Here is a 14,381-nt window from a genome sequence, read left to right as displayed (position 1 = left end):
TATCCAGGAGGAAGGTAAAGCGGGGCGAGGTACTGAGAGAACAACCGCGCTGTAAATCGGGCCTGAGTTTGGCGTTGGAGCAGCAGTCGGACTTCTGACCAACCTGCGTCCGGCCGCTCTGCAAACGCCCCCAGTGTAACGCTGCAGCTGTGCGCTTCCCGCTGTACGAATGTCAAATGCCCACTCTGTAAGTTCACTGTGTGTTTTCCCTGTTGTTGTTTTTAGTTAAAAACAGGGCATATCTACAATCCACAATCGGAGTCAGGTTCCTGAAGACTTAGGTATGAAATACTGCCTGTCAATTTGCTTCTCAAACTGATTTTTAAAAAAAGAAAAACAGTACAATTGAGTCTTTAAAGCAATTTTATACACGTTTGGAATCTAGTTAATTTTACAGTGATGTTGGCTGAAGATGATATAAGGAAATGCAAGGAAAACAGTATAGATAAAGGAGGCTTTAATAACCCAGGAGGAAGAAAAGGTGATAAAACTTAAACTTCTTTTTCAGACAGACAATAAAAGTAAATAAATCAGGTGTTTTAAAATTTCTATAAAACTTTCTGTCCCCAAATTACTCATGTTGGTATAGTACACAAAATTTGCCAGATGCACTGCTCAGTGTCAGGGCGGGAGCCCTCTCTCTTACATAATAAAATTCTCTTCTAGTCCATTCTGACCCAAGTCCGGGTTGTCTGAGGACACAGGCTTAAAGTCGTCATAAAAAGCATCATTTGTATCTATTGGTTGGTATTCATGTTCCATTCCGATCAGGAAGTCACTTCCAGAGCCGGAGCCAGAGCCAGAGCCGGAGTAGTCCTCAGAGAGAGGGAAGACGTCATTCAGCTTCTGGGGTCTTGCCATTCTGCAGTGAGAGAAAAATGAAAAAACACAGTGAAATCGGAGATATAAGGAAGATAACTGAATACATGCTTTACGGTTAATAAAATAAACGCAGCTGTCCAGTTAATCAAATTAAAAGTTTAAAATTTCCCAGCTATTCAATGCTTTGAAACAAAAAAATAAGTCGGACCTTTTCACCTTTGCTTATGCATATTTTATACAACCCACCACATTTGTCCATTCCACATCTATCCATTGCAAATTCATATAAACAATGCTAATTTTCTTATCACTAGCATAGCAACCCTATATTTGGAATTTACTTAAGGGATCCTTTATTCAAAATAAAAAGACTCTTTTTTTCCATTTTCTTCCACTAGAGAAAGAACAAACAAGTCAACCTAGATTGATGTCATCCTTTCCTAATTTAAAATTTCCACAAAACTTCTAATAATTCACAGTGCTTCAACAAAGCCCACTGTAAGAAATTTGTTGGAACAAGCTAAGCATTATATTTGCCAGTATATTAACATTCAATTTCCTCTCAAAAAATAAGTGCATTCCTTCAGCTGGGTCTTGTGTGGTGGTTAAAAGTTCACTCAGATCAAAAGTTCGGAGCAACGGTGCCCCCCTCAGTGGCAGAAGAAGGCAACGCGGTTCAGAGACAAACATTGAGTTTCAGAGCCTACGGGTGTTTTCCTCCATGAACATAATAAACCACAGGCCAGGCAACAGATTAGAGTTTGATTCCTGCATGCATTCAATAAATCTTTACTGAATATCTGATCTCCATTCTCAGTACCTGGAATAGAATGAGGACCAACAGATGAGATCCCTGTTCAAGAAGTTTATAACTTAGTGGGGAAGACAGACAACTAAAAGTGAATAAACCAGAAAAACATTAGGTCGTGCTAAATGCTTTGTAGAAAAATAAAATACAGTAATGCAATAGAGGGTGACCAGGGGGCTAGTTTAGACTGTGGGATCAGGGAAAAGGGATCAGAGCTGGAAACACAGCTTTGGTGGTTATTCACACAACACGCACACAATATTAAGAGCCATGGAACAGGATGAGGTCACCAAAGAAAGCATGCAGATAGAGAAGAGGCCCAGGACAGAGCCAGGGCCACACCAGCATATTAAATATTGAGCAGATGAGAAAGAACAGCCAGGGACATAGAAGTAAACCCAAGATAAGGTGGGACCACACAAGCTCAAAGAAAGCATTTCAAAGGACAGGTGATCCACTTGTTTTTGGAGGCATTTAAGAAGTCAAGTAAGCTAAACAGAGAGTAACCCGTGGCACTATCAGGAGCCACTGTTATCTTAACCAGCCCACTGGGCGTAAGGTAGGAAGTCCAAGCAGGAGGGGTTAAGGAGAGGAGGGGAAGACAGCAAGCACAGGCTACCCTCAGGAAGAGCTACTGGGACGAGGAGCAGAGAATAGGGCAAGAGTGCGAGAGGATGCGAGTCAAGGAAGGGATTTTATCTGAATGTAGGAGGTCCGAGCAAATGTCTGCACACTGAGGGGAGGCAGGTGCCAGGTTCAGAGGGGTAACTGCAGAATTGAGGTCCTGGAGCAGATGTGTGGGCACAGTGCACCCAGCACAGGAGGAGTGGCCTCAGAAGCTGCCACAGTTAGAGTCCAACCAGGCACTCAGAGTGAAAATGCAGGGGCAGGACTGCAGAGCTTCATTCTGAGGGTGGTGATGACGGAATCTCTTCTGCAGTGAACTCAGTGATGAGGACGGTCACCAGGCTCTCCAAGGTCCTGATGGACTCACCGGGTTTGGGCGAGATGATTTAGATGGCTTTGGGAAGAGTAATTTTCTAGGTTTAAATCTAAGGATTAAAACTTTTATGATAATCCTTTTAATAATTCATTTTTGCTGTGTGTTATGTAATTTAGATATTCATTGAAATAATGGCTTCTAATGCAATTCACTTTTTTGTTACTTATGAGTTCCTACTGAACCTCATTTGCAAATGTAAAGCAGGTTTTATTTGATCAAGAAGAGGTTTGGTTTTGGTTTTGTAAGTCATAGCCATTTATTCTTCCTTTCCCTAATCTTTTTTTTTTAAATCACCTCAACCTAATTCCAGAACATTTTTATCACCCCCTCAAGAATCCAATACCTATTAGCAATTTTTGAACTGTTCTTTATCCCTCCCTTCCCCCTGGCCCCTGGCAACCACTAATCTATTTTCTGCCTCTGTGGATCTTTGTATTCTGGACATTTCCTATAAATAGAATCCATAATATGTGGCTTTTTGTGTCTGGTTTCTTTCACTTTGTATAGTGTTTTCAGGATTCACCCAGGTTGTACTGTTACATGTACCAGTACTTCGTCCCTTCTTGTGATTCAATAATATTACGCCTTAGGGATATGCCACATTCTGTGTGTCCATTAGATTGGTGGACTTTTACTAGATTTTAGTATTTACTGTGCTCAGTTAGCACAAATAAAATAATGTTCAATCATTTTAATACCTATTGATGAAAAATGTTTTCACCAATTTTCACAAATCCTTCACTCAATTTTCGTCTCTGCCATGATAAAGAGACTTTGCAAAAGAAAACCCAAACTGTGTATTCCTACACGCCTCATCCACCGGCAAGTACAGCACAGTTTTACGGTGCCTCCTGCAGTGAAAACCAAACCGTCAAAGCCAGAGCCGGAAGACACCCCTCCCGCCTCCAGGCCAAGACCCCAACAGAGACTGGTGAAAGCAGAAGAGAGCGAGTCCACTTACGAGAAAGGGTCAGTCCTCGGAGGAGGGATTCTGTTGGATTCACCCGGAGGTAAGTTGAACACTGGGCCCTTTTCATCGATGCAGTTTGCAGAATTACTGTCGGGATTGCAGCGGACCCACTGGTACGTAGCGCTCTGCACAGGTAAACCTGCCCAAACAAGCAACCCACATGGTTAATAAGCATCTCTTACAGAGCTTCTAATCTCTCTGTCCCTAAGAAATGTTTAATCAAATAGATTCTAAACTTGGTAGAAGGTAAGGTGTGGACAGGTTTTATGACCATGAACACAACGGAGCACCCAGTGTATCATCAGCCTTTTATATATATCGTTTGTCCTTCTCACGACTCCCTTACAAAGCAGCCCAGAGCTGACGGTTGGAACAGGCTTTGGAGACCAGCTGCCTGGAAGGAAGCCCCAGATCTGCCACTGATGACCTGTGAACCTCTCACTTCCCTGAGCCCTCCCTGCAAAAGGAAGAGACTAATAGTGTCTCTTTTTCATAAGCTGGTCACAAAAATTAAATGAGAAATGCAGGTAAAGACCTTAACATAGTGCCAGGCACACCGTAAACACTTGGTAATACTAACGATTATTACGTTTGCACCATTATCTCCATTGGCACAAAGGAGAACTGAGGCCACACAGGTGCTAAGTAGAAGGCCTGGGATTCAAACCTGTATCTGACCCCCAAACGTGTCTGTTCTCATAGAGATGAGTCAACTCATGTTCAGAAAGGTTAGGGAATATAGTGAATGTACCTGACATATTACAGAGCCCTAGTTCTTTAGGGCAACATACTGTTTTTAAGAATGAAAAGTAGACAAAAACTTGGCCTTTTTTTTTTTTTTTTTTTTTGCCCTCCTATCTAGCCAGAGATTTCAAAAGAACAAGGCTCCTCTTCACAGAGGGACAGACAGGTTGTCCTACCCTTGTCTATCATAGCTTCATTTGAGTTTCATTTCTGTGCAAAAGGCTCCAAATCTGGTGTTTTGAGATTAAATAGGAGATCCCTAATTGTACTCTTCATTGCTCAGTTTAACAAGGATGACGGTAAGAATACTCCACCCTTCCCCACCCCAAGCACACACTTTATTCACATAGGTGCAACTAATAATCACCTAGCAAGAAGGAGCACGTCTAAAATTCTTTTTCTAATTATAGTTGACATAAAATTCTTAAAAAGCAGGAAAGGTGGTTTTAAAGGCCAGCACACTGCTGTCCTGTACAGATCGAAATGCAAACAATAACGATTATTCAAGAAAAAAAAAAAGACAGTGCTGTAGACAATCACTGCAGCATTTTTACAATAGCAAGAGGTTAGAAAATTAAATGTTGAATAAATTAAGGCACAGCCTACAATACTATACAGTTATAAAAAGAATGAAGCGGCTCTCTGGGTACCACCATGCAATGATCTCCAAGGCACATTATTAAGAAAAAAAAGTAAGAAACACTATGCATTGTCTATTATCACGTATGTGCATTTGTGTTTTTAAGAACACATTTACAGAAATGTTTACACGCATGGAACACCTCTGAAAAGATGCACCGCAAACTGATGGCCTTTGTGGAGGGGATTGGTGGCCGGAAGGACACTGGCTTTTCATTGCATCTCCTTATGAACCTTTTGATTTTTGAGCCATGTGTATGTATCGCCTATTCAAAATTGTTTTTTCTTTTAATTTTATAACAGCTTCATTAAGGTGGGACTGACATTCAATTAGCTGAATATACTTAAAGTGTACAATATAATGTTTTGACATACAAGGTCTGTTTGAAGAATCCAGCCACGTGATACGAAAAAGAGATATTGCAGAAGATACAAGAAACATTGTAGATATAGCAATGACACCTCAGTCCCCTTCAAAGTAGGCATCTTAGGACCTCATACACTTCCCCCAATTGCCACCAGCTGCCCCATCACATTTTCCTGAATCTCGTCACTGGTCTGAAATCTCTTCCCTTTCAATGGTAATTTTAGTTTTGGGAAAAGCCAGAAGTCTCAGGGCACCAAATCTGGGCTGTAGGGGGACTGAGTCACCTGGGTGATTTGATGTTTCACCATAAAAACTCTACATGAGACATGATGCGTGAGTGGGTGTGTTGTCGTGATGAAGCGGCCAGTCCCCAGTTGCCCATAGCTGCGGCCTTCTGAATCATCCAAATAGTTTCCATGGAGGAATGTTCAAGCTTAATGCAAAATTTGATGCAGATTCCTTGCTCTACTCACTCAGTCATTTTGAATGTGATGGCCACACAGAACACATGCTCACTCAATGTGGTGTCTACCACCCCCACTGACTAGTACAGTGAGGTTGTCATTGTTCAAGCATGCGCATTCCAGTCCACTCTCCTTGGCTGCCAGGTTACACTGTTGTCATGTAAACTGTTCTCATATTAACAATGGCTGGACTTTTCCCAGACTGACCTCCTCTGTGTGCACTCCCGTGGGGCCATGACTACAGTTGGGTACGGGCATAGCCAGCACACCCCAAAGTTTCCTTAGGCCCTTTGTATTCCTGCCCTTCTCCCTCGCCCTCATGATTCCAGCTCACCACTCCACAACCATTAATCCACTTTGTCACTGTACATTAGTTTGTACTTTCTAGAATTTTATATAAATGGACTCACACAGCAACTTGTCAAAGGGTTTTGTGACTTTGTTGTAACTCAGGGACTAGTCAAGAAGGGTCTCTACCTTTTATAGTACAATCTCCTGGAAATGGAGCCTACTTAGATATCCCTTACATCTAGACTACTTTTGTTGCAATTTTAAAAAATAATATATTAGAAAAAAAATACATGTTTATTATAGACAACTTTGAAAAATGTAGCAAACCAAAGAGACAATTACCACTAATCTCATTATCCAACTCTCCAGAGCTCATAGATTTGGGAGTTTTATATTTCTTTCCCCTCGGTGTCTGTTTCTAGGAGAGTGTGCACAAGTTGTGTTCCATTCTCTTCTAAGAGCAACTATCAGAGGTTGAAAAGTGGGGCCACTTCTGAAGTCAAGTTCACATTACATCTCAATGGGATGGCCACCAACTTGTTCTTAAGAGACCGCAGAACCACTTAACTTTTTCAAAATGTCCTCTTTCCTCATTATGTCCCTTTTCCTCCTAACTCTCTGCTATCTCTATCCTCAGTTTTTTGCTAGCTAGTATCTCTAATTTCATAAGTACAAGTTATTGTATCATTAAGATATACTTGATACATATTTATATGTATCTATAGAGAAATACATATATAGATAAAATATAAAAGATACATGAAACTGTTCACCTTAGTATTATTCAAAACAGGGAAATAACTAAGTAATCAAAGGAAAATACTCAAATAAATTATGGTACATTCATGAGAGAATGTTAACCAAATGGTAAAAGAGTTGGTTATGGAAAAAGACTATCTAATATCACAGGAAAATCTATGTTTTAAATTGAGTGAAAAAAAGCAGAATACCACTCTGCGTGCATAATAGTTCATGTAGCTACATAAACAGATATGGAAGGAAATGGGAGAAAATATACAAAAATAACTAGTGGTAGACTGGTGATTTTTTCTCACTTATTTTCTAAATTGCTATGGTAAACAATATTTCTTTAAAAATATAAACAAAAGCAAGATTCTAATGTAGAAAAAAATAAATATTCTCCATTGTCTTTCCTTCCTTCCTTCCTTCCTTCCTTCCTTCCTTCCTTCCTCCCTCCCTTCCTTTCTTCCTTCCTCCTTCCCTCCCTCCCTCCCTCCCTGCCTTTGGAATCACTATCACAGGTCCTGAAAACCATGTCTGGTCAGAGATAGCCAGTCACTGAGAATGGGTCAGCTCTGTCTCCGCCTGGAGGCTGGGGATAAGGTAGCAAGAAGGCATCACAATGTCTGCCCCTTACCAGCTGTGTGGCCTTGACCAACTTACTTAACTTCTCTGTACCTCAATTGCCTCATCCATAAAATGGGGACAGTAGTAGACCTGTCCCCATGACGAGATACAAATACTAGGTTTTTAGGATAGACCATGGGCAGAACTCTTTAAGAGCTAGTTTCTCTGGTTGGGAGAACAAAGACCTATCTCTGATAGAGAATAACTTGTAGAGAGACCAGAATTTAAATTATTGTTCTACCATTTAAGGCCTCTCTCTGATTCTCAATTTTTCATCTTTCAAGTGTAAAAAATAGTATCCCAAAGGGTTCCTATTTAAGCAAGATAAACATCTGTGAAACATCTAGCACAAGCCTTTGCATATGGTAGGTATTTAATACATTTTAGCTCTTTCTTTCTCCTTTGATTCTTTCCTGAAGCAGCCTAATTTGGAATCTAATTACTACTTAGAAGCCTAATCTTGTAGGTGACAGAGTAGCAACATTGTCTCCAGCAGAGGGCGCTACATTCACACCTTATGTTGTCTAGACCAGCTATTCTCCCCTGGTGTGAGGCAAGAATTTTAAAACATGAAACACCTGACTTTAGTAAGGGCACTGACCTCTTTTCCCTCAGATTGTTAAATTAAAAAAATGACAACAGGCAACACAACAATAGCCATCTGGTGTGAATGAATCAAAATTATACCTATTTTTTGTAGATGGACACAAAATGTTTTTTGGTGTGCTGCAGAATTTTAGTAATTAGTGTATGTGGGCCAAGAGATGAAAAAGGCTGAAAATCACTGGTTGAAACCAACGCTGTCCAATAGAAACAGAGGACGAAACCACATACGGAATTTTCTGTGTTACAGCAGCCATATTTCAAACAGTGAAAAGAAACAAGTGAAACTCATTTTAATACATTTTATTTAAATCACCATATTCAATTATTGTTATTTGTTGTTATTGTTATTCAAATATTTAAATATTGTTATAATCAATATAAAATTATTAATGAATTTTTGACTTTTTTTTCATATTAAGACTTCAGATCTGGTGTAATGTTTTGCACTTAAAGCCCATCTTAATTTGGACTGGCCGCATTATGCACATTTGAAGAGCTCAGTAGTCACAGGCGGCTGGTGACTATTATTTTGGACAGAGCAGGTCTAGGCCGTCTTCTCCATGCGTGGCTGATGTACTGGGTATCAAGCCAAAGAACTATTTGCAGAGATAGAAAGTTCAACAGAAAAGGAAATCTCACAGTTTATGAGGAAGAACCCAGGTGACTGACCACATCTTTTCTCTGGTATAACAAATAAAACTTTGATAAATTAATTTTTAAAAATCTAAAATACCAAATTTTCCCCAGAGTTCAGAATCTCAGCTTTTAAAATTTATAAAGGGGGTTTCTTTGGGGGGGGGGGGGCGGGGTGTGATGAAATATCCTGAAATCAACTATGGGGATGGCCGCGTGCATCTGTGAATACACTGAAAACCACTGAATGGGGCACTTTAAGTGGGCGAATTGTATGGTATGTGAACTCTATCTCAATAAACCTGTTCAAAAATTTATAAAGAAATTAAAGGTGGAAGTGACCCCCCCACTCCAAAAGTTTATCTGATTTGGGACTGATGTTTGGAAATCTACTTTACAATAAAGAACGTGGTCACAGACAGACACACAGCTCCAGACCTATCTCTTCAAGGGTGTTGGCAGGATGTGAAAACTCAACAGCTCCAGCCTCTGATGCTGCGGGAGTTTCTTGACTCTATCTTGCTTAAGAGAAATATTTTATGATTACCGTATTTTAAAAATAAAAGGGAGTATGCTCGTGAACAGAAAGATTGATTATCTTCCTAAAAGGCCCCACTGGATCTGCTGGTTGATTTTGTTGTGGACTCCAGGGGCGAAGAACGGTTTTTATTTAGAATCCTTTCCCCTCATTGCCCACTGCCCCTCTTCCCTCTCCTCTCTCTCTGTCACTAGCCCTGCTTTGCCAAAGTCCTTTCTATAAAAAACATTACCAGAGCAAAGAGCTCACCCCACTAAGCTTTCTGTATCTTTTTATACTGTAGTACCAGTTTTCCCCGACATCATCAAGATTTACTAATTTCCTGTTCTAATGGGGACTTGCTTCAGGTGTGGTAGAGAAGCCCAATCAGAAACTGCCGTGGGAGGAGGGGAGAAAAGACCCTTTCGGTTCTCCGGTTGGCAGCATTCCAACAGACCTCACTGTCTAAGCTGAAGCTGCTCCCCACTGACCAGTCAGCTCCAAACACGGAGAGGGGCCCCTCCCCGAATGGTTTTACAAGCTACATAAAGTATCGCGTTTACTTTCAATTTCTAGTCAAAGCAAGGTTTTTTGTTTCCAATAAAGAAAACCTCCAATTCACCACGAAGATGGCCAAATTGCAGTAGAAAGTTAGCTGACCTTGAAGTCAGATGAGTTCTGCCATTAATTAGTTGTAATGGGCTTTTGGCAAGTGTCGTAAATTATTTGCAGAAGTTTGATGTAAAGAGCAAATGAGATGACGAGTGTGTGATCCAGTTTTCTGCTCTCTGCATCGGTGTTAATTCCTCCTCACAGGGGATGTGATGATCATTTCCCAGGGAGTGGATGTGAAAACCCGCCACAACCACACGGCAGCACACAGGGGCAGAATCGACATCATTACTGTGATCTAGGAGACAGTGTGGAGTGGACACGTGCTCTGGCCCTGACTCGCTTCACCTCACCTGCTCATGGGTTTTCCAGTTTCTCCCTTTATGGGCATCTTCAAAAAAGAGAGGCAATGAAAGAGCTTAGATTCATAGGCCTCATCAGTGATCAGCCCCCTGGAGCTCTACTTTAAATTGATTCGCCACCTCTGCTCTCCAGGGTCTCCCACACATGGCCAGGCTTCCGTTGCTTTGGCTCGGCAGACAGTTTTACACCATCTCTTTACCTGGGTTTGACTTCTGGGAACAGCTGTGCGCTGGGTTGTGTCCCCCAATTTGTATATTGAAGTCCTAACTCCCAGTACCTCAGAATGGGACTGTATTTGGAGGCAGGACCTTAAAAGAGGTGATTAAAGTAAAATGAGGTCATATGGACGAGCCCTAATCCAGCGTGGTTGGTGTCCTTATAAGACGAGGTGACTGGGACGCAGACATATACAGAGGAAGGACCATGTAAAGATACAGAGATAAGACAGCCAGCCAGCAGCCAAGGAGAGAGGTTTCGGAATGAAATTAACCTTGATCTTGGACTTCTAGCCTCCAGAACTATGGGGAAATAAATTTCTTTTGCTTAAGTCATTAATCTGGGGTACTTTGTTATGGCAGCCCTAGCAAACTAACACAGTAACCTAAGATGTTTTGAATTTGTTCAGTAAAAGCAAGCCAAAAGCCTGGTCAATTTGATCAGTTCAGTTAAACCAATGGGCTAAGTAAAAATCTTTCACGGTGGGGAAGGAATGCTGCTGAATCATAGCTGGCACCATGTGCCAGCACAGTGACACAGTGGTGTGGCCCTCTGCACCGCCGCCTGGAGCCGCTGTCGCTCACTCACGCTGTGTGGGTGGGCTTCCAGTTCCCCTCTTACTGGGAAGTGGACACAAACTCTCAATTCCAACACCAAGTGCACTTCTTCGGAAACACCCTAGTTTTTCGCTCCACCCATGTTCTCGTTTTTGGTTTCTTTTCCAACCAATAGCTAAACCTACCAGTGCGGGCATGAACGCTAGTATGTTATACAATCTCCTAAGGGTTCCTTTCTCTTTCCACTCTGTTCCGATGAACACCTACTACACAGGAACAGTTCTGTTTTAACTCTAGCTCTACCTGTTGAATCTCAGTGGGGACTGTGACATTCCTGGGAAACCTGGGTGATGTAAAGACTTACATACTCCTGGCCGGGGCAGACCCAGCACCACTGGCCGCTCTAGTCTGAGCAACAAACCTGCGCTTCTCTGCTCTGGATCTTGTAAGAACATGGAATTATTTCACCAAGCTGAAGATATTCCCTAAAAGATCCCAGTAAAGCCTGTTCCCTACAGTTAACAATGTTCTATACTTTCAAAAATAAATACATTAGTGGGAAAGTTCCAGCAACATTACTTGCTGTCTGTTCTTCAATAAGTGCACGACAAGAACATACGACGTTATAAAGTGCCAATACATAATTAACGTATCTGAGATCATCTACACGATTTCACTTCTGCAAGAAGTAAAAGGCAAACAACTAGAAGTTACTTCAAAGACACAAATCTGGGACATATGTGTCACCGTGACTCAGTATTTCCTTTACGATTTAGGGAAACTTCATGTTTTTCTAATATAAATTCTCCCGTCGATTAGTCAGGCCACGACCTCCTGCCTTATTTACACAGGGTCTCTTATTTACCAAAAGAGCAGACGCTGTATATTTCTTAGAAACTGAACATTTTTGTTTTCTTAGCTATTCAAAGTTTTAGGTTGTTTCTGTCTGATTAAACAACCTTAAATGACAGAGAAACCTAACAAGAAATTGCCAAATGTGATGTTTCTCTGAGCAACAGCGGCACAAATACTAAAATTCTTTGGTCTCTCTTTAAAATCCGGGAAGATTTTCATAGACTATGCCTAACTATAATTGAATTTTCACTAAGAACCAAGTTAAAAAAGAAGAAAAATATACACAATCAAATATACTCTGACTATAACATTGAAGAAAATAAATAGACTTCAGGTTTTTTACTTCCTTTTACATGTACTATAAATGAATATTTATTCCAAGTGAATTGATGCATTAAATTTCTAGGTGACTTTTTTTTTAACTTTATATTTTTCCAATAACTGGTCTCAGAAAGATTTTACATGGAATATATTCCCTGTGAATAATTTAACAAGAAAGGAAAACCTAAAAAGGTAACATGGGTATTTCAAAGTAAATAAAATCCTTTCTGATGGGAGAGGATCTTTTGATTTTTATTAAGCTTTCTTTTGCCTCTAAATACGAGGTGTATTAATGAGCACAACTAAGTATAGCAATACATATAACTACTTTTTGTGATATGCAGTGAACGCTTCTTTTCTCTAAAGTTTAGGTATCAATTAAAAGATACTCCCTAATTTCTTGTCTTGATTTTGCTGAGGATTGGTATGATTTCAGTAAGCAAACTCTTTTGATTTTTTCCTTAGTTTTTTTTTTTAATTTTTTTTCTTGTAACAGTGATAGTGCACGTTCTCAGTAACATAGGAAGGTCCAGATAGAAACAGTAACTTAAAGTTCTTGCTGTACTTAAAAAAATAATCATGTGGTCCTTTCAATATTTGAACTGCTTAGGTAGTGACATCTATAGTTTCATCTTTTTATCTCAAAGAAATAAATATGACACTTTAAATATGTAAACATTTTGGATAATATTATTATTAATGCCTGTCTTAACAAAATTTAAGTTGTAGCTACGTCATGGGAAATATTTTAAAGGTAATTTATATTCACAATGCCTGTACTATGCTTTTTAAAGTTTGTATACATTAGATGTATATTGTTGGTTTGGCATAAGCTACTATTGTCATTTTTGGCATTGTGTTCATAAAGAATTTTCAGAAGGAATGATAACTTCTCAAGAATTGTGAATAAACACACTTTTACATTTAAAAACTAAAAATAAAATTACTCTGATTAAAACTGGCACTTCCCAGTGTTGCAATAATTATGACACCACTGTAACATTAGAACTTGGGACAGACGCAGACACTCGGGGCTAGGCAGAGGCTCCAAAACCTCACAGGTGCCATCTCCTCCAAGCAACAGGTCGTCATTCCTCTCCAAGCTTTTAAAAATGTATAAACCATACATTTTCATCCAAAATCAAGTAATGCCATTCAATCATTGTAAGACTTTACAAGGATGCGTCTGCTTGCGAGTTTAATTTTTCCTGGAATCAAACTTAACCAAACTCACATGAAGAAGTTCAGTCACCACAATCCTCCTCCTTTTACTTTCCCATAGTGTAACCCATCTGTACCTTCGAGTGAGTATAATCACTCTTGTGGCCCCCAGGCCTACAGAGAAGATTATAGGAGCACCAGAGTCCAGGGGCTTACCTTGAACTGAAGAATCCAAAACCAGGATAAGGGCGAGAGCCACAGCCAGCCGACCGCACGGGAGAAGCACGAGCATCGTGACCAGCTCACTTCAGTTCTACCGCCTGCACACCAGCCCCGCGATTAGGAAATGTAGCAGGGTGTTCTCTGCTCCTTTTAGAAAGGGTTCTAAAACCTCAGACCCTGCCCAGAACACACGTCACAATTTCCTGAACAAATAGAAAGAGAGCCACAAAAAAAAAAAAAACCCAGAGAGATTAAAAAAAAGTAAAGCAGCAAAATAACTATTCATACCCATTATGAAACTACGTTACTCTCCCCAGGCCTGGGTTTTCAAAAGCTTTGTTGTTTGCCATTTGCCTGTCAGAAAATTTTTTCCCACTGAAACAGTAGAATCAGCATTCAGTACCGTTTGTTTTTTCTTTCTTCAGGTAACAGTCTAAACAGGAAATTGCTAGCATTGGCGTCCACTGCACTGTTGATGAGATAAGGGAGCTAGGTAATGCTTTTTCATCACGGAATACTTTCCACATAAGATATGCTCAATGTTCTTTCTCTTCAGGAGTAGCATACCTCCCTGAGCCACGCTCAAGAAGTGAATCTTCAAAGCTGACTTCTAATCTACGAGAAAAGTGTTGTCAGATTCCAGATCATCAGTTTTTCTCCTTGGACTCAGTTTCTCCTGTTGAATCACAGGCTCTCCCTCTAGCTCAAGAATAGAATCTTTTCTGTTACAAAGAACCGGGTAAAACAAAAATGATTTTTCATTCCTCTGCTCCTTCACCCTGAGTACTTCTTATGGTTTGATGCCATTTATACTTTCCTCTTTTCTCCTGGTAAAAATTTTC

The 14,381-nt window shown here is 40.3% G+C and overlaps 1 protein-coding gene across 1 annotated transcript; it reads right to left on the bottom strand.

Moving 5' to 3' along the window:
- Positions 1 to 345: 345 nt before the first annotated feature.
- On the bottom strand, positions 346 to 13,690 carry SRGN (serglycin). Its single transcript, XM_024561252.4, has 3 exons — positions 13,534 to 13,690; positions 3,595 to 3,742; positions 346 to 862 (listed from the first exon to the last, which is right to left on the bottom strand). The coding sequence occupies exons 1-3, from the start codon at positions 13,607 to 13,609 to the stop codon at positions 643 to 645; spliced, it is 444 nt and encodes a 147-aa protein (XP_024417020.2). The 5' UTR covers positions 13,610 to 13,690; the 3' UTR covers positions 346 to 642.
- Positions 13,691 to 14,381: the final 691 nt, after the last annotated feature.

The sequence above is a fragment of the Desmodus rotundus genome, chromosome 4 (assembly GCF_022682495.2).
Source record: "Desmodus rotundus isolate HL8 chromosome 4, HLdesRot8A.1, whole genome shotgun sequence".
In the NCBI taxonomy this organism is placed as follows: domain Eukaryota; kingdom Metazoa; phylum Chordata; class Mammalia; order Chiroptera; family Phyllostomidae; genus Desmodus; species Desmodus rotundus.
This window is presented reverse-complemented; position numbering and strand designations above follow the sequence as displayed.